General features: G+C 36.2%; 1 protein-coding gene across 1 annotated transcript in view; it reads left to right on the forward strand.

The window, feature by feature from the left end:
- oxct1a (3-oxoacid CoA transferase 1a) overlaps positions 1–24,049 on the forward strand; it is a 217,031-nt gene that overhangs the window by 39,896 nt on the left and 153,086 nt on the right. The window contains exons 4-6 of the mRNA XM_039758621.1: positions 6,213–6,348; positions 9,443–9,592; positions 15,782–15,888. Of these exons, the coding sequence (XP_039614555.1) occupies positions 6,213–6,348; positions 9,443–9,592; positions 15,782–15,888 (393 nt within the window). The remainder of the gene's footprint in view (positions 1–6,212; positions 6,349–9,442; positions 9,593–15,781; positions 15,889–24,049) is intronic.

A 24,049-nucleotide genomic window follows, 5' to 3' on the forward strand; every position in this document is an offset into this window, starting at 1 on the left:
TGCTGTTTCTTTATATATGAATAAATTTATGCAAAATGTATCTTAACTTTTCTCTATACGTAATATATTTTAATTTTCTATTTAAATAGTTTAACATATTCAGATATGTTGGAGGGCGGCAAATTGAAGCCCCGCCCCACCCCGCCTTGAGCAGCACGAACTCGAGCTACGCCACTGATGTAGCTTTAATGAGAGTGACAAATGTCAGGTGTTCCTGTGTTTTTTGTTAATGTTATAAGAAAAAAAATAATCTGTTTAAACTGTTTAGAAAACATCATTCACTTATTTTTTTGCTTTCATTCATATTTTTTGTAGGAAAACCTAATACTTAAATGCACTAGTAATATTGGTAGAATATGTATTGGTAATCGGTCATCTTTGCTGCCCACAAATCAATATTGTTATCTATCTGAAAAATGCATATTGGTTGAGCACTAGTAAGAAGTCATATTTTTGGTATTTCAAATACAATGCACATTTCATTTCTGATCCCACACTGGCCAGAGGTCTTTACTAGGATTCTGAAGGTCATTGTGTTGTGAATATTGTTCCTCCCAAAGAGTTGTCATTCAAGAGATTTAATGGGCAACTTCACTGTTCAAAACATCTTGGCTCCACTAACAGATATTAGCCAGATCACCAAGTACATAGGACATGTGTACATATATTAACCAGATTGCTTTGTCACCTCACAGTAATTGGACTTGAATTAGATTCCCATTTGGGCTCCCTTTTTTCAGATTTGTGTCTTTCCCCATACTCATGAGGGCTGCATTCTTCAGAAAGTATGAAGAAATCCAGAGTTCCCAAATGTATTTGGTTGATTATGCAAATACAGAAATACACCAAGCAGTATTTTCTTGCTAGGCGTGATGTTTTGTATTTTGGGGAAGTTGGTATAGTAAGTGCAAAGAGACTCTGAAATGAAAACTGTCTTATAGAGAATGTAAACAAGTTTTGATAGTTAGGCTGAAGGTATAGACTGGGTGATGGTAGCAAGATATGCATAAAATGTCCTATTAGATATTGCCAATTTTGATTTCTAAATTAACATATCTGGCACTGAAAGATATTTTGTTTATTTAAGTTGTATGAACAGTTGTATGAAGTGTGGGAATGAGTCATGGCAATGTTGATTGATCATGTACGCGTATTAAAGCCCAAAAGACTGAAATAATTAATTGATTTGTATGGGCAGAGTAATACTGAAGGACAGAGGGAGGAGTGTCAAGGTAAGGGAAAAGATTGAAGAAGCAGTCTGAAATGGTCAGAAGTAAAGAAGGAAGAAATGGTTAGGAGGTTATGATTACTGTAGATGAACACATTATGCTGTGATGTAGATGGAGGACATAAAGGTCAAATAAGATCTGGAAGGTGTAGTAGATGACATGAGAAGAATGCAGTGAAATACAGAGGAATTGAATTTGGTCTACTGTCGATTATCAAGTGTCAACATTCAATAATGATAAATCCAAGTAAAGGCCATTAATTTGGCAGTTAGTGTGGCTTAATTTTCATTACTAATTCTGTACTGTGAGTGTAATCTGAAGCAAACTTCAAATGCATTGCTGGAATAATGTGGAATGATGGTTTGCTATACACATTGTGTGCCATAGAAAAGATTTCCGTTATAAACAATCTGAAAAATCCAATTCTGGGGTTCAGTTTTTGCAACTTTTTTTCTGCATCAGAAGGAATTTCTCAGAAGAGTCAATATTGATAATTTTATGTACTTCATTTATTATGTTATCTTCAAAGAGAGAGTAATGTAATAAAGGAAATGGCACAGTTAAACCATGTGACCCTATGAACTTTGTTTTACATGTTCCTACCTGATTGTCAGCACTTGCTTAACTCTTAAAAAAAATCCAACACCCTTTTTTGCTTTCTGTCTTTCACCTAATATAAATCTTTGTCTTCCACTCTGTTTTTGGTCAAATTCTGTTAGTAGCTAGACCCAATAGTGTGGCTGAGAGAGGTCTTTAAAATTCATTTTTAGACAAAGTCATGAAGTTAATTTCAGGGTCAGGAATGAGCATAGCAAAATGTCAGAAGTAAACTGACCTGTCATTCAAAGAGCCAGGTTTACAAATTTTCCAGACCCCACCTTCCCAAATGAGAGTCACTTGGTTTCATCTTTTGACTTGGAGGAACTATGTTAGTGTACTTACCTCGCTTTCTGCAGGAAAAATAACAATTGTACATATTAAGTTGCCTATCCTCTAACCTCATTTAGCAGTATTAGAGAATTTTACCCAGGGTGACGCCTTTTCTTTTTTTTTCTTTTGTCACAGGCAACCACTTTTACATGCTTGGCAACCATTAACGTATTCAGTTGTTTTACTGTCAACTCGTGGTTTTAGCTGGGAATTTTTTGGAAATTTGTTTTTAATTGTCATGACTCCCTTGCTTGAAATTTGAAACCTTTTTGTGAGATTGTTATAAGCAGTTAGCCAATGATTTCAGGGCTAACTTGTTCAGCTTGCTTAACCTAATTCTTAAGCCACACATCCAAAATCTTTATACTGTTAAAGAGAAGAGTGTAATCTATACAAATTGTCAGGAAGATATCCTTTTAGAGGCTCAAATCTGCTACATATATGGGCAGCAATTGTCAAAGACAAATAATTCTTCATACATTTGAGAAAAATTATTTTACTGGTTTAAAGGCTGGGTTTTTTGAGCAATGTGTGCTCTTAGTGAGGGCATTATTTCTTTTAGTCTTGCACTCAGTGTAATTAAGCAAACAAGTAAAGAAGTGTGCTTTCTCAATCTGACTGATATGCCAAATGAGCATTTTATTATTTTGTACTTATCCTTCCTATTTAATTTACTGCCCAATCAGTAATGATATCATGAATGTTAGCAATATTATTTAAAATAGGTGGATGTGGAAGTAATGTGCAGTACAGATGGAAAACAGGCAGAACTGTAAGTGTATGTTGTATGGCAGTGTATCAGGAACAGCAATAACAATAGAGTTTTCATGCATGATCATATCACTGGAGTATGAGAGTGTGCCACCACACACAAGCCCTCTTGCCAAAAATTGTCTTGCAGTATGAAAACATCCCTTTGGTGAAAGAGGCTGACAGAGACTCAAACTGAGCAGAGTAAAAGTCAAGATACATGCAATCAAGTAACAAATGAGTAAAACATTGATACCTAAAGAGGCATATCTGAATGCCCAACTTGTGGGTACAGAAGGCAATGTTTATACCACTTGCTGTGGAAAAAAGTGGAAAGTATGGTTATAGTGGTCTCAGAAACACAAACATTGGACATTGCTATTTGAACAAATGCTACATAGTCTGTTGAATTACAGTTACTACTAATTCTGGTTGCTAGGATGACCAACATGCTGGTAAAACCCCATGAATACAAAGATCCACTTTGTCAAGCTGGAGATGACACGTCACTTGTCTGTAATTTATTTTTGGGGTGCCTTTTGGGTTTTTAGATAGGACTAGAGCATACTTTGAATACTGCATTATATCAGATTATCAAGTGCAGCTGTACACGAATCTGCAAATGGTAACAGGCATTTATCAATTAATTTAACTTAGTGTAATTTAATGTCCTTCCAAGACAGTCTGTCCATCCAAACAGCATTTTTTAATAAGAGCTCTGTGGTCAAGCTAAGAAAATGTATTTTAAATATTAATAGCTGAGGTATCATTCTTTAATTGATAGAGCAACTGTTACTTTTTGACTATGGGTAAGGATTAACTTTCAGATTGACTAGAAAGCAAATAATATAACACCTATGTAAAAAAAAAAAATGTAATTACATATCAATAAAAAATTTTGGTAAGAGAAAGATATTATATATTAATAGATTTCTTAAAAAAAGACTTTTTTTTGTATTGTGACACAATAAGACACCAGACATAATAAAGGTTTGGGGCAGCCACTCGTATAATATGTCCTGGCTGCAAAAAGGTTGAATTCTCAAAGAGAATTGTTTACAAGACCAAGTCCAAAACTGAACTGATTAAACAAAGGAAAGATAGCGGCTTTAAAGGCCTGTATAGGAAGTGACATCATCCTGGGGGCCGGAGGTCTGCGGGATTTCCCAGGATGGCTCTGCAAGGAACTGAGAAAGAAAGTCGGTGCACCCTGCCACCCCCTGGTCTGATGTGGTATTACCATTACTTGAGCACTTTAGCTGCCTCCTACTCGCACGTGTATGACAATATGCATAAGTTGCTATACAAAAACAGAAATATCAATGCAAGGAATCCACTTTTTGTGTTTCAGATTTTTTTAATTAAATCCCGAGCATTCTAAGCACAAAGAAGAAACTGATCCTGGATGAAGATTTTTGTAGTGCACATTAACACGTATAGTACACACATGCCACATGCCACATGCCATAGTGCATCCGGAGAGTATTCACAGCGCATCACTTTTTCCACATTTTGTTATGTTACAGCCTTATTCCAAAATGGATTCAATTCAATAAATTTAATAAATTTGAAAAAATCTCAAGTAAACTTTTTTCACATTGTAATTATGGGGTGTTGGGTGTACAATTCTGAGGAAAAAAATGAATTTAATCCATTTTGGAATAAGGCTGTAACATAACAAAATGTGGAAAAAGTGATGCGCTGTGAATACTTTCTGGATGCACTGTATATACGGGCAATTCAGAGTTATCTGACAACCTTACTTTACATATCTTTGAAAGAAGAAATAGTATCTGAAAACAGATACAGTATATCTATCAGATTTAGCCTTTTACATTATATATCTTGCATACTGTATCATATTATTATATATCTTAAGAATGTGTCTAATAAAGGTATAAACTTTAGAATTCTATTTTGCTTTTCATTGCTTTTGTACTGAAAGTCAGAAGTTAAATGTAAATCCATTCCATCCATCCCTTTTCAAAATTTGCTCGGGTCATTGCTTAGGCGCATGACATGCATCATATTGAACACTCCAGAAGACTCTCCAGTTAACCTGATAGAGACCACAAAAACCCATGTAGATACAAGAAGAATGTACTAATACTAAAGATTATAATAACTGGACCAGTAATTATAAATTTAAGTACAATAAATTGATTTTGGTGCATTAACCACTACTAGCCAACCAGCGGCGTACCATACGCCGCATAACCAGGCCGGTTTTTTAATGATTTTTAAGCACAGGGAGAAAATTTAACATTTGAAAAATCGGTAATGTAATAAATCGGCAAGAAAAGCAACATTGTAACAATGCTTGGAACGAAGCAACACACAATCGTCCATGACTGAAAACTGGCGGACTACCATCGCGCCCTGCCTGCTCATGTGCCCACCTCCAACCCGTCACTTGAGTCGTTGTCGTCTTTGCACAGTCCACATGCACCTGTGACTCACGTAGACTTTTCATTGCTCTGTTTTGTCTGCTTTTCTATATATAATCCAGCAAGACATCCGACCACGGTAGTAGCGCGAATTGCTGTATGTAGCTTATAAAACAGTTTGTTATGGTGCACGCGGTCGTGCGTCGTAACCGAAAACTATTTTTTTAAAGACTGCTTACTTCATTGTGTTTTAACCTCAGTTGTAAAGAATTGTTTTAAGGATCCCATGGGACACCCCTCGCAAACCGTTTTACACGCTGCATATAGCGATCCACCTCCGCGAGAAACATGTCTCTATGAACAGTCAACGTCTCTCGGAGGTGCATGTGTCCTCTATGACAGACGAATATAAATGACACCGTTTTTTTCTGTGTCGTCGCGTCCAAGTTGGTGGGTGTGGCTCTACGAGTTGTCGTCGTATCCAATGGTCTTGGAGTTGGTGGGCGTGGCTCCTTTCTGCATGCGCCATAGGTGTCTTACTTGTCGGCGGCTTAGTGAATCCACACCCCTTCCGGCGTGCTTGCCATGGGTGTCTTGCCTTAGTGAATTATATATGTAGATACTAAATGAGTTTTTAACAGTACCCTAGTTTGGATAGTACTGAACTGACAGTTTCTTTCTTTATTGACTGGATTCTACATACCATTGTAAAGTAGTCTTGGAATCTGAAAACTTTGGTTTGACTCTGAATTTGTCCATAGTGCTAAAGAAGCATCCGTACATTCCAAAATAACTAACTGCCTGCCCTGCATTTTAATTTAATTTAATCGGAACTTCTAATATTTGCTTTCTGGTTTTTTTTTTAATAGATGCCCATAATTTACATATACAGTACATGTCTTTTTTTTCATTGCAGAGTTGATAACTTTGGACTGGGATTACTACTTAAGACCAAACAAATAAAACGTATGATTTCATCATATGTGGGAGAAAATGCAGAATTTGAACGACAGTATCTGGCAGGGGAGCTGGAGGTAGAGTTAACCCCACAGGTGAGAGAGACTTTTTAAAAAAAATTATAAATTAATGGTATTTAAATCTAAAAACTGAATGCTGTTAAATGGTGAATTATATGCCGTGCAGTTTAAAAGTTTTTTTTACCATATGGCCTAGGGAGCTTTGACTTTGGGGGCACCAAGGCCTCTCTAAACACATTTTAGAGAGCACTAAGCACAGCATGTTTTTCTCTGTCCAATGACATACACAAGTATGAATGCGTGCCAGTCTCCAAGGGGGACAAACTACTCAATGTTCGATGTCATAAATAAATATGATTTCGCTCTGTGATGTATGTCGTATCCCTGATGGGGGGGGGTACCACCCTGTTATCAGAAGTCACTATAGTGCATTGAGCATAACATGCATATATGAACACGCACCAATCTCCAAGGGGGAAATTTGATGTACAGGCACCATGTACCCTTGAGCCCCAACTGCTTGCAATAACAAGTTCAATCTTTTAATTTTAAGAGCAAGAGTTAATATGATCACCCATCAAATATGTTAATGCATTACATTTCTTTTTCAATAAAAAGTGTCTATTGTTCTGTGAGACATGTCCTTAGAAAGCTATTAGAATTTACTATCTTTTAATATGACCATTCTCTCTTGTGCATTTGACTTTCGGCAAGGGAAAGTTAATTTTTTCTTTCAGTAAAATACATGTAAAACAAAAAATATTCTTAATTTATTTTTCCTTATTAGAAAACAAACTCAAACCTATCCTGAGCCCAAAGTTGTAAGTGAATAAACAACTCAAAACTGTCAAAAAACCTAATACTGTTTTGAGACCTGTAGGGCTCAATAGTAAATCTGAAAATCAAGCAGGCTAAGCAGCTACACAGACAATAATGAGACTAGTTTGTCAGTTTGGCTATTTTTATTCATATAGTCTACTTACGCAAAGTGCTCTGTATGATATGTTTTGAGTGTTACTTTCATACAGTGCTTCTGATAGATTTTCATATCTTTGTTTAGAGGTGTTTATCATGTTAGTAGCCTATATTGCTTATTGCTGCTCTTTTTCTGCATCGACTCCAAGAACAAGTGCCTACCTCATATCGATTAGGTCTTCATTTAGATCAACACCAGTGAAACATATTTGTCAAGTGGCAGTTAATAGAAAAAGAAATTAACTGATAGGCTAAATTTAACTGATAGGCTGAATTTTTTCTACGTGTAAAAAGAGGCATTTGCCGCAGTGGGTGCATAGGAAAAGGATCTTGAGGCATTTTCTTGCTAGAAAAATGACCTTGCTATTTTCCTTTTGATGTACTTTTCATAAATATAATTTACTTGAAATTTAAATTTTCTTAAATATAATTTACTTGAAATTTAAATTGCTTTTGGCAAATGTGTGTTCACCAAAGCAATATTTGTATTTTTCCCATGCTAGTGTGCTTTAAAACATTTTCCTTTACCACTAAAATTCTGTAGTTGCTTATTCCTTTACACTGCAGATTTTTTCCAATGAGTTGCTCATAAGCCATTCCACTAATCATATCTACTGCTACCATATAAAAAAGCAGTGGAAAAGGTTATCATTTCCCACAAATACTGCAATATCTATTTTAGAGGTCAGATAAAAATAAAATGATCCTGGGCTACAGTGACGTCAATTGCCCTCCGCGCTAGTGTATGCAAAGTATGCTGCTTTTTTTTTTTTTTACTTCAGTGTTCTCTTTTTCTGTCTTTGAAATTTTTCTCTCTTTCTGTCTCATATTTCAAAAATTTCACTGTTTATGATGACCACTTACTTCAATGTGATTGGCTATATGTGGTTATTGAAGAAAATGCCAATTAAGCTTTTTGTATCTGTCAGACTTCAATGCATAACAGTCATTCTCTCTCAAAGTTTAAGGATAATTGCCAATATAATAAATCATGAAAGCTCCTTTGACCACTACACTGTGTTTTATCTCCTTGAAGGGCAAAAATACATGGTGACTAATTTAAAAATTAGTGCATTTTTACCACCTGTTGTTCTGTCCTTTGAACATTACCTTTATATTTTTTGTATCCTGGGAACAATTTACACATTTACTCATGGATGACTGAAGATAAGAGAATGGTATATTTTAATAGAGAAGTGCTTTGGATACCCCTGTGTTAACTTATTTGGTATTGAAGCCATGTGTAAGTGAGACACAATTAAGGATTAAAAAATCTGGGTCCTTCATTTTCAAAATACAAGGTTTACTATGATCAGTATATATACTGTATATTATATATATTTCCTCTTTGTACTACCATGGGTTTCTTCATAATGGCTGTCAGAACCTCCCCAGTGTTTGTTTGCACCTAGCAATTTAGCGTGTTTTTTTTGAGTGCTGGTTTGTTGCCTTTTGTTAATATATGTAGAATGCTATTAGTCATCTAGGATTTAATTATACAGAAGACAGCAAGGTGAATAACATTTGTTTATTACCATACGCCAGGAAAACAGGTACAGGAGGCAGACAAAAAAAATTGTCATTGCAGCCTTAAGGCAAAAATAGAATCAAATATTACTTAGAAAACATCCTTATTGAAGGAGCTTAGAATTTAGCTTCCCTTTTTTTGTAAGTAAAGCTACATTTAAACATCTGTGCAGGTCGGGGTGTCTTTGATAGGCAAGTTATTTGTGAAATAAAAAAATTGGAAAACCCCCTAATTAGGTCTAAAGTAATTAGAATGCAAAATCTTAATTAACAAGAACATTTTAATATAGACAAGATACAAACAAGAAGTGTGTATTAGTTTGCTTAATTACACCCTACACAATCTTTATTTTTTGTGCCGATCACCAGCCATTTAAAGGGTGGCACAATTTAAACAGTATATTTTTTAATCAACTTCTAGGAATCTCGTAGTAGGTGCTTCAGTCGGTGCTGTTCGGACAGGTTTTAATACAGTGGACACATTCCCTACAGGTGCATCAAAATATGTTAGAGTTTGATCATATACAACTCTTTTTTCGATGCTTTGCTTAACATGAGAGGAAATCTAGTGGTTTGATTTCACAGAATGACAGGAAAAGGATGAGAGTTTTATTCTTTGTAGTATGTTACATACTTTATATCTTTTTCCTTCCCTGTCATCTTACAGGGCACTCTTGCAGAGAGGATACGTGCTGGAGGAGCAGGGATACCTGCCTTTTTTACTGCGACTGGCTATGGCACACTGATTCAGGAAGGGGGATCTCCAATCAAGTATAATAAAGATGGCAGCATTGCTGTTAAAAGTGAACCAAGAGAAGTAAGACTTTGACTTTTGCTCCAATTACCTGCTACTCTCTGACTTTCTTGCTCATTTTTTTCATCTGTTTTTTTCCAGTAGTAGGATGCAGGCCATAAAGAAACAAAATGATGGTGGAACTAGAATGCACACAGAGGCTTGACTGACACAATTCTAAACATTCAAGTTGCGTAGTTATTACTAGACATGCTTAGTTTTTATTTTCTGTCAGGGAACACTGTATGTGGGAACTGTGTGTTTAGTAGGACAGGTGTCATTCTGAACAAAATCAAGATCATGTAATACTGTAAAATGAATTACTAATGAAAGCTCTCAGAATAGTGTAAATGCATTTTTTAATTTCACTCATACTGAAGGTGGCTAGTCTTCCTGTTATTATGTATATTTTTTTTCATTTCTGATATTTGGGCAGTATCCTAACATCCAATCATCCTAGAGCATAAAAGCTTTTTTGTTAATGAACAAGGTACCCTTAGTTTCCCAGAAGTAGAAAGAATTAATTACTGACTTGACTTTTTAGTCGTACTGACAGGTTTAATTGAAGGGTAGTTGCTCTGGTTGTTTTGGCTTCGGTTGCGCTTTCCTGACTTGGCCCCTCACTTGAATTACTGCTTCAAGCCCACCTTTTGGTCACGATAAATGTGTAATATGTGTGTAAATGAAAAAGGGTGTCTTTGAAAAAAAAAATCCTTCTTACTACTGCCTCTTCGATAGCACTGTGTGCATTGTATACACTATGCTAGATTGTACTGTGACCCAACTTGCAGAGCTTTTTTCTGCTCAGGCTATACTAGAAAACACCCTTCTGTTGCCTATAAATTCTTTTTATTATTCAGATTCCTGGTTGCTTTTGAGAGTTAGACAGCCTGACTAATACACAAACTGTCTCAGAATAATACTGTACATATTGAAACCTTCTTTTATGCTTGAGATTATTTGCCTGATTTGAGAGATTACCTAAAGAATGCCTTCAGATGCATAGCTTAATAATGTTACAAATTTTCTGCACTTATGAGCTGATAACAAAATACATTTGTGGCAGCTTAGTTGCACTGCTACTTGACATCACCAGAGTTATAAACTTGTCCTGGACATTGCCTGTGTACTGTCTTTGTTTTTCTGTGTGTATTCAGCTTTCCCTTCACATCCTACAGATGTTATGGTTAGTTTTATTTGTTCGAGTGTGTGTATGTGTCCTGCATTGGACTGGCTTCTGACTTGGGGTTGTTTCTGACTTTGAGTACTGCCAGGATCTTAAACATTTAATGAAACATGCTGTTTCATTCACAAAAGAGAATTTTACACATTTACATGTCACATCATTTTTACACAGAAAAGTATATATCAGCATGTATTTTTTTAGTTTTAGGCTTTTCAGTGACCTAAATATGAGTTTATAAATAGTAAAGTCAGTCAGTCAATCTTTTTCTAACCCGCTCTATCCTAACACAGGGTCACGGGGGTCTGCTAGAGCCAATCCCAGCCAGCACAGGGCGCAAGGCAGGAACAAACCCCTGATTGTTTTGTCTTTTGGTGATGTACACGATTGATATGGTTAAGCCCTTGGTCTTATTTCATTTATCCCCTAATCACTGCATGAAAAGTGAAGGGGGTACGCTCTTTGATTTTCACAGGACTCTAAGATCCCGATCTCTTCCAAACCTGATGACATCCCTGGTAGCAATTAAGAAAGTCCAGTCTACAAAATTCCATTTATCCCTTCATCAAATAGTGGTTAGGTGGTTTATGCCGGAGTCTATTACCCTGAGAGTTAAACACTCTGCCTCACACTGTAGTTTTGTTCATGCTGGAAATTGCTGCTTATTGTACTCTTACTCTACTTCATCCTCAGTATTATTTACAAACACCCTCACATTTTTTCTGTATTCATATATTTAAATTTACTCCCACCAACTTATTGTACAAATAGACTACATAATGACTTCAGTAGTCATACCATATCTCAGGCATGCAAGCAGCCAGTTGACCAGTTGGCAATAAGTTTGCATGATACATCTTTCTCTTTTTTGGGCATTTATTTCCAATCCAACACTACATAGAACAATACCTTATTTTTTGTACTAACCATTTTTGATATGCTATTGCAAATTTGATCTTCAGAAATTGATGACAAAGTTAGTGCTGCTTCCCTACACCTCCATCGATTAGGGTCACTTCTAGGTCATGTTACTGCCTGTTGCACTGTGTGTTCTTTCATACAGCTGTATATGTTAAGACTGATCATTTTAAATTTGTCATTTTGAGTGTGAGTGTGTCCTTTGATGCACTGGCCTTGTGTCTAGAGATTATTTCTGCCTTGAGCATTATGCTGCAGAAATTTAACTTAATTTCCTTTTCAGCCAAAAGTAGAAAGAAATCAGTTTCAAAACATGGATAGATAAGGAAAGTGTTGCCAGAAAGAGCACAATGCTTTTAAGTTATAACTCTTAAATTATGATTTGTTTTTTTTCCTGTCACCTCACTTCCTTTTCAAATTATTGTGATGGTACTTTATAAAAATTCAAACCTTTCCTGCATTTTAAAAAGGAGGTTCTGAGTATGTAGCTATATATGTTGGTAGGATGGTTGCCAAATAGCTTTCTGAGCCTGCTAGTAATCTGACACAGACTTTTAAGTCTTGCATTCTTTCCATGCAGTGGCAGTGACTATAGTTGCAGCTGACGCTGACTAAACTTGTTCTTGATGTTTTTGGTAGGGTTTTTAAATTCAATTTAAATTCAGTTTTCAGTTAAAACGGATGTAAAGCGTAACCAGCTAGACAACTGTTTTTTTCTGTTAAATTATGGCTGTCAACAAATATTGCTTTGTGCAAGAAAACTTGCTTTTATGAGGACTGATGCTGCTGACTCCTCTTCTAATTCCAGCTGAGTCACCAGCCTGCATACACGCTATTTAAAAAAAAGTAATCATGTTGCCTCATGTGATGCATAGCACTGCTTTTTATTTTGTACAATGGCTAAATATATCTGTTGCATTATGAAAGTTATACTGCTACCCCTGCATCTTGTTTACAGTGAAGCACAAAAGGAAATAATCTTAAACATCAACCACTTTGCATTTTTCAAAAACACTGAACTAACATTAGTATATAATATTAATTCCATTTTAACATTCTTGCTACACAGACCTTGTTCAAGTGTGCCTTTTTTGAAGTTATTTTTCATTTAAATTAGTTAAGGTGCAGTATTTTAACTGTTATATTCTAGCTCAGTTGTTTGCTGGATAACTCTACAAGATTATAGATTGTTGTAATGGATACCAGATGCAGTACTATGAAAAATAATAGATATCATTTATATGTCAAACTAATGTGTCATCTGAAAGTGCTTTAGAAAATAACAATATTTACCAAAATAATTAAGAACAATAAGTGTACCAGGAATAGCAAAATACCTGGGGTTTTCTTACAGTTATATCAGGAACAGAGTACCAACACCGAAACAACCAGCCATTTGTTTTAAACAAAGGGGTGAGGAAAAAGAGCTGATGGAATTACTTTACAGAATTAACAAACAGGCTACAGTCATTTGAATGAGTGTTAAGCAGAAGTAAGAATTTTAGTGTACTCTGTATGTGTGAGATTACTTGTACTAATACTAATACTGCTAAAACAGTGGTGCCATACCAGGCACTTGTTATACTGTGTTGTCCATATATTATGGTAGCTGCTAACCCAGGCAAATCCCACAGAAAGTGATGATAGCTATATGAGGTAAGAAACACAGAATTAGGGGAAAAACAACATTGGTCTGTCCAGTAAATACCCATTTCTGCTGATTCATGCTTAAAGGGACAAGAATTTGATGAATACCTCATGAGTGTTGTGCAAGCTAGTGGTGACAGTGTAATGGTGCGATGTGTGTATATATTATGTACACATTGCTTCTTCTGATGCCCTGTGTTGAAGATTTAATTGTTAAAAGATAAGTAGATGTTCTTGCCGATTATGCAATTTCCCATATGGAAGTAGTGCATCCAGCAGCAAATGTGATTTTTCAGGAAAATAATACTCTATACCACAATGCCTCTTGAAATGATTCCAAGAGCATGACATTAAGTACACTTTGATGCTGTGGCTTCTCCAGTCAATTCAATCAAGCATCTGTGAGTTATTTAGAACTGAGATCCACCCCAAATTATTTTACAGAAGCTAGGGGAGTGTGGTAGTCGATGTGGTCCTTCAATTTGAACACTAAAAAAATTCAGGTTGATTCTTGGGCAAACAGAGGAACAATATTTTATTAAGTTGGTGCCCCTAATACAGTGATTATTTTCTGTGTAGATTAAAATATATTTTTGAGAGATAATTTATTTCTAAATTGGTTCACTATTAAACACTTTCCCAGAATTCAGAAAGTAATTACAGATAACCCATGTTAGAAATATTACACTACAATACTTTTCTAATTATTAATTCTATCTTTGTCTTCATTAAATTTGCTAAAATTATTAATTTCATAGCATTAACTAGAAATATAATAGCAAGTCTGACTGAGGACTTGTATGTATGAAAAATAGGTTCCTTTCTTCAGCCAGTTTACTTTAGTTAGGAATAACACATTTTTTTACTTTTTCATTGTGTAATTTTTCTTTTCTTTTTATGATTTTTACATTAGCTAAGAAAGTTAAATATTAAAAATATTTAGAGCTTTACTGCTTTTGTAACTTTGTTATCATTATGCTAGACAATTTTTCATTTTCCCAAAAAAGCTTCCATTTCTCAACATGTATAACTTGATAAGCTTTGGTCCTCGTTCTTGTTACACAAGAAGAGAATAAGCAGGGCATCAGGTAGGGTTAATACAGTAAAGAATGATAAAATATTCTAAAAACAATTGTAATGAAAAGTATCTTTCATTTTTTTATTATTATAAAATAGGAGGCAAAGTAAATGTCAATATCAATAATAATATAATTAAAAACACACACACATATATTAGAATAGATGTAAGCAAAGTTGTATAAACAAAAGGATACAGAGGAAATAAAGTGGCAAAGAGGAAAAACAAAAACTACAATGGTTTGCAAACATTGGTTTGCAAATATCCACTAAATCTAAATAAATAAATAAAAAAAATCTTGAAAGGGAGGCCAAATACGCAATCAGCTGGTCAGAAGTCAGTCCTATATGTCAAGCAGAAGTAAGTGGCCGTACTGTCTGTGCTGTATTATTGCTGGTCAGTTATTTTGGTTTATGTCAACATGTTCTGAGTCACAACTTTTCTTCAGGGCAATTTTTTTATCTAAAAGCAAAGAAACAAATATGCAAAAAATGTTAATTCAGTGTTTACCTGCAAAAGCACCAGAGTGGAAAGACTATTCAGATGATCTCCTAGACATTAAATGCTAGTTTGTGGTCTGTTTTTGAGACTGTTTGTAGGAACAGTAAAAAAGGATTTTTAAAGATCTTTTTATACTCAATATGTGTATCTGCAACATGTAATGTTTAATGCAAAAATCATTGGGCAAAATCAGTAGCATTAGATCAGGATATCATTTTATTATTATTATTTTACAGTATGTGAAGGTAGCATTTGATTTATTTTCCGACTGTTGTGTAAACTCCAAATTATATTTTCTATAAACTATCTTTAAACACCCTTTTCTGGAATAGATCATTATTATTAACATTAGTAATTATCTTACACTTTGCACTTGTAATTATTTTCTTACACCTTTTTCTGGAATAGAATAACGTTAGTAATTATCTCACACTTTGCACTTTTAATTATTTTCTTCTGACCTACATATTACACTTGATGTATTTCCCAATATTTTCATGTATTCTAGTACTGAATAAGTATGTTTGAATTTTACTGTGTTTACAGTATTGGATGAATTCCCTAAAGTTCATCCTGTAATCGTTCACTTAAAATTTTGCTTAGGAAATGGATGTGTTTTCATGCCAGTTGTTTCAATGCCCAGCTTATTTCTTAAAGTGAATGATATTTGTTAAAAAAGATTTGTCAACTTTTTTTTAACTTTTTAATGCAAGTTTCATAAAAAGTTTCATACATAAAATATGCAATGACTGATTAAAAATGTTTAACTATTTTAAAGTATAATTTGTAGCTTGTTTAGAAACATTTGCAAATCTGTTTCTCTATTGCAGTTTATGTAAAGTTATTGTTCTGTGATCAATAATAGTTTTAACTTGTATATCAACAGGTTCGGGAGTTTAATGGACGCCACTATGTTATGGAAAAAGCTATAATTGGTGACTTTGCACTAGTGAAAGCATGGAAAGCTGATCATGCAGGAAATGTGGTATTCAGGTACGATCCTTTTAGCAGACAGCTGCATGTTTAATGAGCCATGACAAATCACAATCATTTTTGCAGGTGGCACAACATGGTTGGCTTCTCAAGGCTTTCCGTTTGTATATGAAAACTACCCAAGCATAAGCAGATCCCAGTACTGCAAAAAACTACCTTGATTCATTTGTGTCTCTTTTTCATAATGTCACACTTGGGTCGCTGTCATTCAGTGTTGGTTATGCTAGGAAGAATACTTTTCTTACATACAGTATATGCCAATGTTATTTATATTATGGAAGTATGTTATGCTGAGACATTAGAGAACTCATTAAATGATGTTCCTAGTTAAAAAGTAATGCCAATTGTGGAGACAAAAAGGGACATTAACATCACTTCATTGTACATACAGCTTCAAGTGAAATAACTTGGTATTAAAAAGGACAAGGTTCCAGGTGCAGCCAGTTTAGAACTGCTAGAGTTTTTATTATTTGAGGAGCATTTCCAGTTAGTAGTAAATGTTTTACTTTGCTGACCACTGATTGCTGACCACTGACACAGCTTTGTGAACATCGAATTCCAACTGGCTGCATCCCTCAGATCTTTGGTGTTTATATTAATGTTATTAAGCTGAAATGCCAAGGGAAGCTAATAGTGTTGATCAGTAAAATTTAGTAAAGCATTTGTCACATTGAATATGCTTTGTTTGCCAGTGACCTTGTTTGCCAAATATTTTCCTGGAAATCTGCCATTCAGCTGACTTAGACAAACTTTTTTTTCCCAGAACTCCAGGATGCATTGTGAGGCCAGTGTCACACTACAGAGCTGTAGTAGCCATGCACATAACTTTCATGCAAATGTACTACAAATGCGTACTCCATATCACATTTTACATCACTACCTAATCGACTCCATGCATGTATGATGTTACTGCCTGTTTAGTTTTAAGAAAGGAAAAAATGGTGTTTTCATCTGGGGGGAATATTAGCTACCCATAGTGAAAATATTATGAGTACTACTGCCAGATATATAATGTGTGCCAAGCTCAACGAGTCATATATCAAACTTAATTCCCCTCAAATTTAAATGAGTCATCACTTTCCCCGAGTCAGTACATGAAGATAAATCCAAAGTCTAGCTTATTAATTGATTCTAATCCTGAATTAAGATGAATTGTATTTGTTTAACTTTGTTTCAAATGAGATATTAAATGGCAATTTTTTAACTTTGTAGGAAAATTCATACTGAGTTTGCACTTTATACTGCTATGATGTGAGACTGATGGAAAAATCTTGAAAGTTTCCTGTGACATTGTTAACTATGAAAATATAGTACATAACAAATTAAACGTTATCTTTCATAGGTGTGACAGACCAACCAAATTACTTGTACCACATATCTATATATTGGAGGTATAACAAATATATAGAGGTAAAGAATGACAGTAAGGTTTTGATTTATTCAAAGCAGTACAATTTATTATTTTTTTTTAAAAACTTGTGTTCTCAAAGGCAAACTTCATCCTGTATTCTCATTCACAGGGAGACATTATCAGGTTTATTGCAACACTTATGCTTCACAAAAGTGTTCAGACATTGCCTCCTGAATGTAAGATTGCTAAGTTTTTAGTCTTGTCCACATGGTTAATCATGCACAGTTGAATGAATTATAAACCTCAGATGGCACTTTAAACATGGTACAAAAGATTCTTAAATATATTTTGCTTTTTCTTTTTTCCAACCATTAAGAACTTAAACCTGTTGTTAAATTACTGCACCTCGATTTCTAGTTTGTACCACAACTAAAGGTTACATATGTATAAGACATCATTCTAAATCCAAGGAAAGAAGTATGCATTGATTCCAAATTGAGCTGTGTGCGGTGTTCATTAGCATCTGGCAAAACCCGAAATAGAAGGTAAAAAATCCTGCATGACTTTATGAAGTTCTAGGGTAAAGTGTTAAGGAATGGCTACAGTCAATGCATTAAATGTCCTGAAAATTAAACTGAACACAGAGGTAAAGACAAATCTAAAAGAAGGCTAGCTGATGAATGTCAGCATTTTTTGGAAATAGAAAAATTTTGGCAAAACATTTTAAAGCAACTTTAGATATTATTTTTTCACTGCATCTCTGCTTTCCTTCAATTGGAAATACTGTAATATCACAAGTAAATACAAGGATCTTCAATACTAATAAAAGGCAAAGCCCTCACTGACTGACTGACTGACTCACTGACTCATCACTAATTCTCCAACTTCCTGTGTAGGTAAAAGGCTGAAATTTGGCAGGCTCATTCCTTACAGCTTCCTTACAAAAGTTGGGCAGGTTTCATTTCGAAATTCTACGCATAATGGTCATAACTAGAAGCTATTTTTCTCCATTTACTGTAATGGAGTTGAGCTCGAAAGCCGTGGGGGGCGGAGTTTCGTGTGACATCATCACGCCTCTCACGTAATCACGCATTACGTAGAAAACCAGGAAGAGCTACAAAAAGCACTGAAGAAAACCTGCATTATATAATTAAGAAGGCAGCAAAACAATTAGAAGCGAGCGAGTGACATATAAAACCATATTCAGCGGCTCACGTGAACTGGCGCAATGCGCAGACAAAAGCAACAGTTCCAAAGAGTGCTGAACAAAACCAATTACACTGCTACGCTCAAATAGACAAACCACACACTGTGGCGCAATAGTAGTGCCTTTGCCTGTAGCGCCGACGTCCGAGGTTCGATTCGAGAGGGATGCACTAAAGTATGTAGGCGCGCTTCTCGATTCATTTTAGCCTCGCATCCCCTTGGTTTGAGACGTATGAAAAATATGCGGTTAATGCAGAAAGACAGATCACCAATTGAAGCTTTATGAATAATGGATACTTTATTCGCGATCAATGATTGTTTTGGTAAAGCCATACTCAGTGTATTCATTAGATGAACGGTAAAAAAGTAAGAGCGAGGGGAGGGTAACTTATTGAGGCACACAGGCAAAACCACAATAGCACGCGGGTTCGATGTACTGTAGTGCGCGTCAACTCGATCTGAATTGCGATCACATTCGAAAAAATATTTAAGTTCTATAAGTTCTATTTAGTCCATATGTGTCAAACTCAAGGTCCACGGGCCACATCCGCCCGGCGTAATTATATCCGCCCGAGATCATTTTATATACTGTATTATTGTTATTAATGGCCCGGGGATATGAAGCGCTGGTAACACAATAAACTACAGATCCCATAATGCAGTGCTTCAGCTGCCTTGCCGAACACTTACGCGTTAATCAAGTCTAGCTTATGATGCTGCAAGTTATTGCGAAGCTAGCCCACACGATGCCAAAGAGAAAAGGTGATTCTGAACATAGAGCCTTTAAAAACCGATGGGAGGCTGAGTATATGTTTACTGACATTGCCGGTAAACCTGTGTGTCTCATTTGTGGAGCTAATGTGGCTGTAATTACAGAATTTAATCTAAGACGGCACTATGAGACAAAACATCAAGATAACCTGAAAGACCTGAATGCAATGCACAAGATACAGAAAGCAGAAGAGTTAAAGAAGAATCTTACACTTCAGCAGACGTTTTACCCGTGCAAAATCACAAAGTGATTTCAAGTGAAACTACTTTTATGGGAGACACAAATGCACCAGTGCAACTTGCCCCACTTTCCCTGTTGCCAAGTAATGTTGAACCAAGTCGGCACAACGGTGTTCCCAAATCGCACTTTGCTGATAAACTGAGCGCACTGCGCACTGAGTTTGCACGGCGCTTTGGTGACTTTGAAGAACAAAAAGAATTTTGAGTTGTTTCACAACCCATTTGCCGTCGATGTGGAAACTGCACCTGTGCAGATTCAGATGGAGGTGATTGAGCTGCAGTGTAATGGCACACTGAAGGCAAAGTACGATACTGCACGCCCGCACAGTTTATTCACTCCATTTCCGCACAAATGCTCCAGCTCCGTCTACATGCGGCTCGAACCTTGTGCATGTTTGGTACCACATATCTGTGTGAGAAGCTCTTCTCAGTCATGAAGACTAACAAAACAGCACACAGGAGTCGCCTCACTGATGAGCACCTGCAGTCCATCCTGAGAATCTCCACAACACAGAACCTCACACCAAACATAAACGAACTTGTTGCCAAAAAGATGCCAGCGTCCAGCTCTGATAAAATGACATAAGAGCAAAGACAACTGAATGATTTGATTTGTTATTGCTGAAAAGAACAAATTTTATTTATATTTCCAGGTTTTCCAGGTTTTGTTATGCACCATGTTCATATTTGAATTTGTATAATTTTGACAGGATATATTTTTATGGAGAGCAAAATCTTTTGGGATATTTAAAATTTAAGTTTTTTATATAAAACTAGCAAAATACCAGCCTTGCAGGAGAAGTAGTGTGTTAAAGAAGCAATGAAAAGAAAAGGAAACATTTTGAAAATAACGTAACCTGATTGTCAATGTAATTGTTTTGTCACTGTTGTGAGTGATGAGTGTTGTTGTCATATATATATATATTTACACACACACACATAAACATGTATATATATATATACATATCTATACATATACACATATATACATACATATATATATATACATACATACACACACATATATAAACATATATATATACATATACATACATATCTACATATATACACACACAGCTATTTCGTATCAGTGCAATACGCTGTTTGTTAAAACGGTTGACTCCGCTCTTACGTGCAATAACAAATCAAATCATTCAGGTGTCTTTGCTCATATGTCATTTTAGAGCTGGACGCCTTGCATCTTTTGGCCACAAGTTCGTTTCTGTTTGGTGTGAGGTTCCGTGTTGTGGAGATTCTCAGGATGGATTGCAGGTGCTCATCAGTGAGGCGACTCCTGTGTGCTGTTTTGTTAGTCTTTATCACTGAGAAGAGCTTCTCACACAGATATGTGCTACCAAACATGCACAAGGTTCGAGCCGCATGTAGACAGACTTTTTTTGTTCTTCAAAGTCACCAAAGCGCTGTGCAAACTCAGTGCGCAATAACTCTAGCTTTGCAATAACTTGCAGCATCATAAGGTAGACTTGATTAACGCGGTAAGTGTTCGGCAAGGCAGCTGAAGCGCTGCATTATGGGATCTGTAGTTTATTGTGTTACCAGCGCTTCATATACCGCGGGCCATTAATAACAATAATACAGTATATAAAATGATCTCGCGGGCGGATATAATTACGCCGGGCTGATGTGGCCCGCTGCCCTTGAGTTTGACACATATGGACTAAATAGAACTTGAAAAGATATATTTTTTCAAATGTGATCGCGCAATTCAGATAGAGTTGACGCGCACTACAGCCTGCATGCCTCAATGAGTCATCCTCCCCTCGCTCTTACTTTTTTACCGTTCATCTAATGAATACACTGAGTATGGCTTTACCAAAACAATCATTGATGGCGAATAAAGTATCCATTATTCGAGTATGTAGATCGGGATATATATATACATATATATATACCCGCGTATAGCGAGAAGTAGTGTGTTAAAAAGCTAGAAAAGAAAAGGGAACATTTTAAAAATAACGTAACATGACTGTCAATATACAGTATTTGTTTTGTGAGTGTTACTGAGTGTTGCTGTCATCAAGGATTTGATTATCATTATTTCTTTCAATCAGGTTCGTATTTGTAGGATGTGTTGTGTTCAAGTTACATTCCGTGTTTGTCAATCGTTGTAAAGATGACAGGTTTCATTCATCGATTCGTTTCTTACTGCATCAATAAACAGCTCGTCTTCTTCTTTATCTGAGACCTGACACACTGCATGCACGGGTTTTTTTTACACTGTCTTCCTTTAGCGGGACATTGACTTTTTCAACGTGTGCTTTGTTTCCGCAGTAGCTGGATTTATGAATATGCTTGTAAGTATCAGGCGCTTCATATTTTTGCTGCCTTTTCAATTGTGTAATTCGGTTTTGTTCAGCGCTCTTTGGAACTGTTGCTTTTTATCTGTGCACTGCGTCAGTTCACGTGAGCCACTCGGTGTACATGCATCGAAGTTTCCCAGCTGTGCTGGTGCCATCTCGTGCTATGTTCATAGCTGTATTTAATGTTACCTTAGTCCTGGCACTTAAAACTTTCTCTCGCAGTTTCGCTGAGTTTGTGTCAAACACCACCCTGACCATCTCATCTTCCTCTCCATAAGCACAGTCCTTCACCCGTGAATATTTACCCGTGGCAGTTTGCTATTGGATTGCGCTGACGGACGGCCTTATATGGGCAGGCACTAAATTACAAACGCCAGCGCAGCCTGTCTATGAACTTAATTTAAAGTGTAGGTTTACATCGTGCTTTGTTTCGAAGTAGCAGAACTCATGAATATGGTTGTATATGTCACTCGCCGCTTCTTATTGTTTCGCTGCCTTCTCAATTATATAATGCATGTTTTCTTCAGCGCTTTTTTGAGGTCTTCCTGGTTTTCTATGTACTGCGTGATTACGTGGGAGGCGTGATGATGTCACACGAAACTCCGCCCCACGGCGTTGAAGCTCATCTCCATTACAGTAAATGGAGAAAAACTGCTTCCAGTTATGACCATTACGCGTAGAATTTCGATATAAAACCTGCCCAACTTTTGTAAGGAAGCTGTAAGGAATGAACCTGCCAAATTTCAGCCTTCCACCCACACGGGAAGTTGGAGAATTAGTGATGAGTGAGTGAGTGAGGGCTTTGCCTTTTATTAATATGAGTAAAGAAATTTGAATGTTCTTTTAATGTTTACTTTACTTCTAACTTGTATAATTTAGACAGGATATATTTTTATGGAGAGCAAAATATTATAAGTTATTTAAGGTTTGAGTTGATTTATTCCGGAATAATATTCTGTCGACTAAATAAAATTCCTTCTATTTAAAATTTAAATAGAACTTGAACAGAAACGATAGTTCATAATATCCACGCAGACTTGCACGTAAGAGCGGGAGTCATCCGTTTTAACAAGCAGCGTATTGCACTGATCTGAAATAGCCTGCCCATTTAATTATTTAGGAATGGATAAATAAATTAAGATTTTGTACAAATAATGTTTTTCATTCCTTCATGGATTCTGGCACCCCCAGCAACAGTTGCTTGCACCCCAAAGACTGTATATATGTGTATATATATACATATACACACACACACATATAAACATATATATATACATACATATATATACATATATATATATATATATGTATATATATATATGTATATATGTATATATATATGTATATATATATATATATATGTATATATATATATATACTGCTCAAAAGAATTAAAGGAACACTTTTTAATCAGAGTATAGCATAAAGTCAATGAAACTTATGGGATATTAATTTGGTCAGTTAAGTAGCAGAGGGGGTTGTTAATCAGTTTCAGCTGCTGTGGTGTTAATGAAATTAACAACAGATGCACTAGAGGGGCAACAATGAGATGACCCCCAAAACAGGAATGGTTTAACAGGTGGAGGCCACTGACATTTTTCCCTCCTCATCTTTTCTGACTGTTTCTTCACTAGTTTTGCATTTGGCTACAGTCAGTGTCACTACTGGTAGCATGAGGCGATACCTGGACCCTACAGAGGTGGCACAGGTAGTCCAACTTCTCCAGGATGGCACATCAATACGTGTCATTGCCAGAAGGTTTGCTGTGTCTCCCTGCACAGTCTCAAGGGCATGGAGGAGATTCTAGGAGACAAGCAGTTACTTTGGGAGAGCTGGAGAGGGCCATAGAAGGTCCATAACCCATCAGCAGGACCAGTATCTGCTCCTTTGGGCAAGGAGGAACAGGATGAGCACTGCCAGAGCCCTACAAAATGACCTCCAGCAGGCCACTGGTGTGAATGTCTCTGACCAAACAATCAGAATCAGACTTCATGAGGGTTGCCTGAGGGCCTAAATGTCTACTGCGCCCTGTGCTCACTGCACAGCACCGGGGAGCTCAATTGGCATTTGCCATAGAATACCAGAATTGTCAGGTCCACCACTGGCGTCCTGTGCTTTTCACAGATGAGAGCAGGTTCACCCTGAGTATATGTGAAAGACGTGAAAGGGTCTGGAGAAGCTGTGGAGAATATTATGCTGCCTGTAACATCGTTTAGCATGACTGGTTTGGTGGTGGGTCAGTGATGATCTTGGAGGCATATCCATGGAGCGA

Source organism: Polypterus senegalus, chromosome 7, assembly GCF_016835505.1.
Source record: "Polypterus senegalus isolate Bchr_013 chromosome 7, ASM1683550v1, whole genome shotgun sequence".
Taxonomy (NCBI): domain Eukaryota; kingdom Metazoa; phylum Chordata; class Cladistia; order Polypteriformes; family Polypteridae; genus Polypterus; species Polypterus senegalus.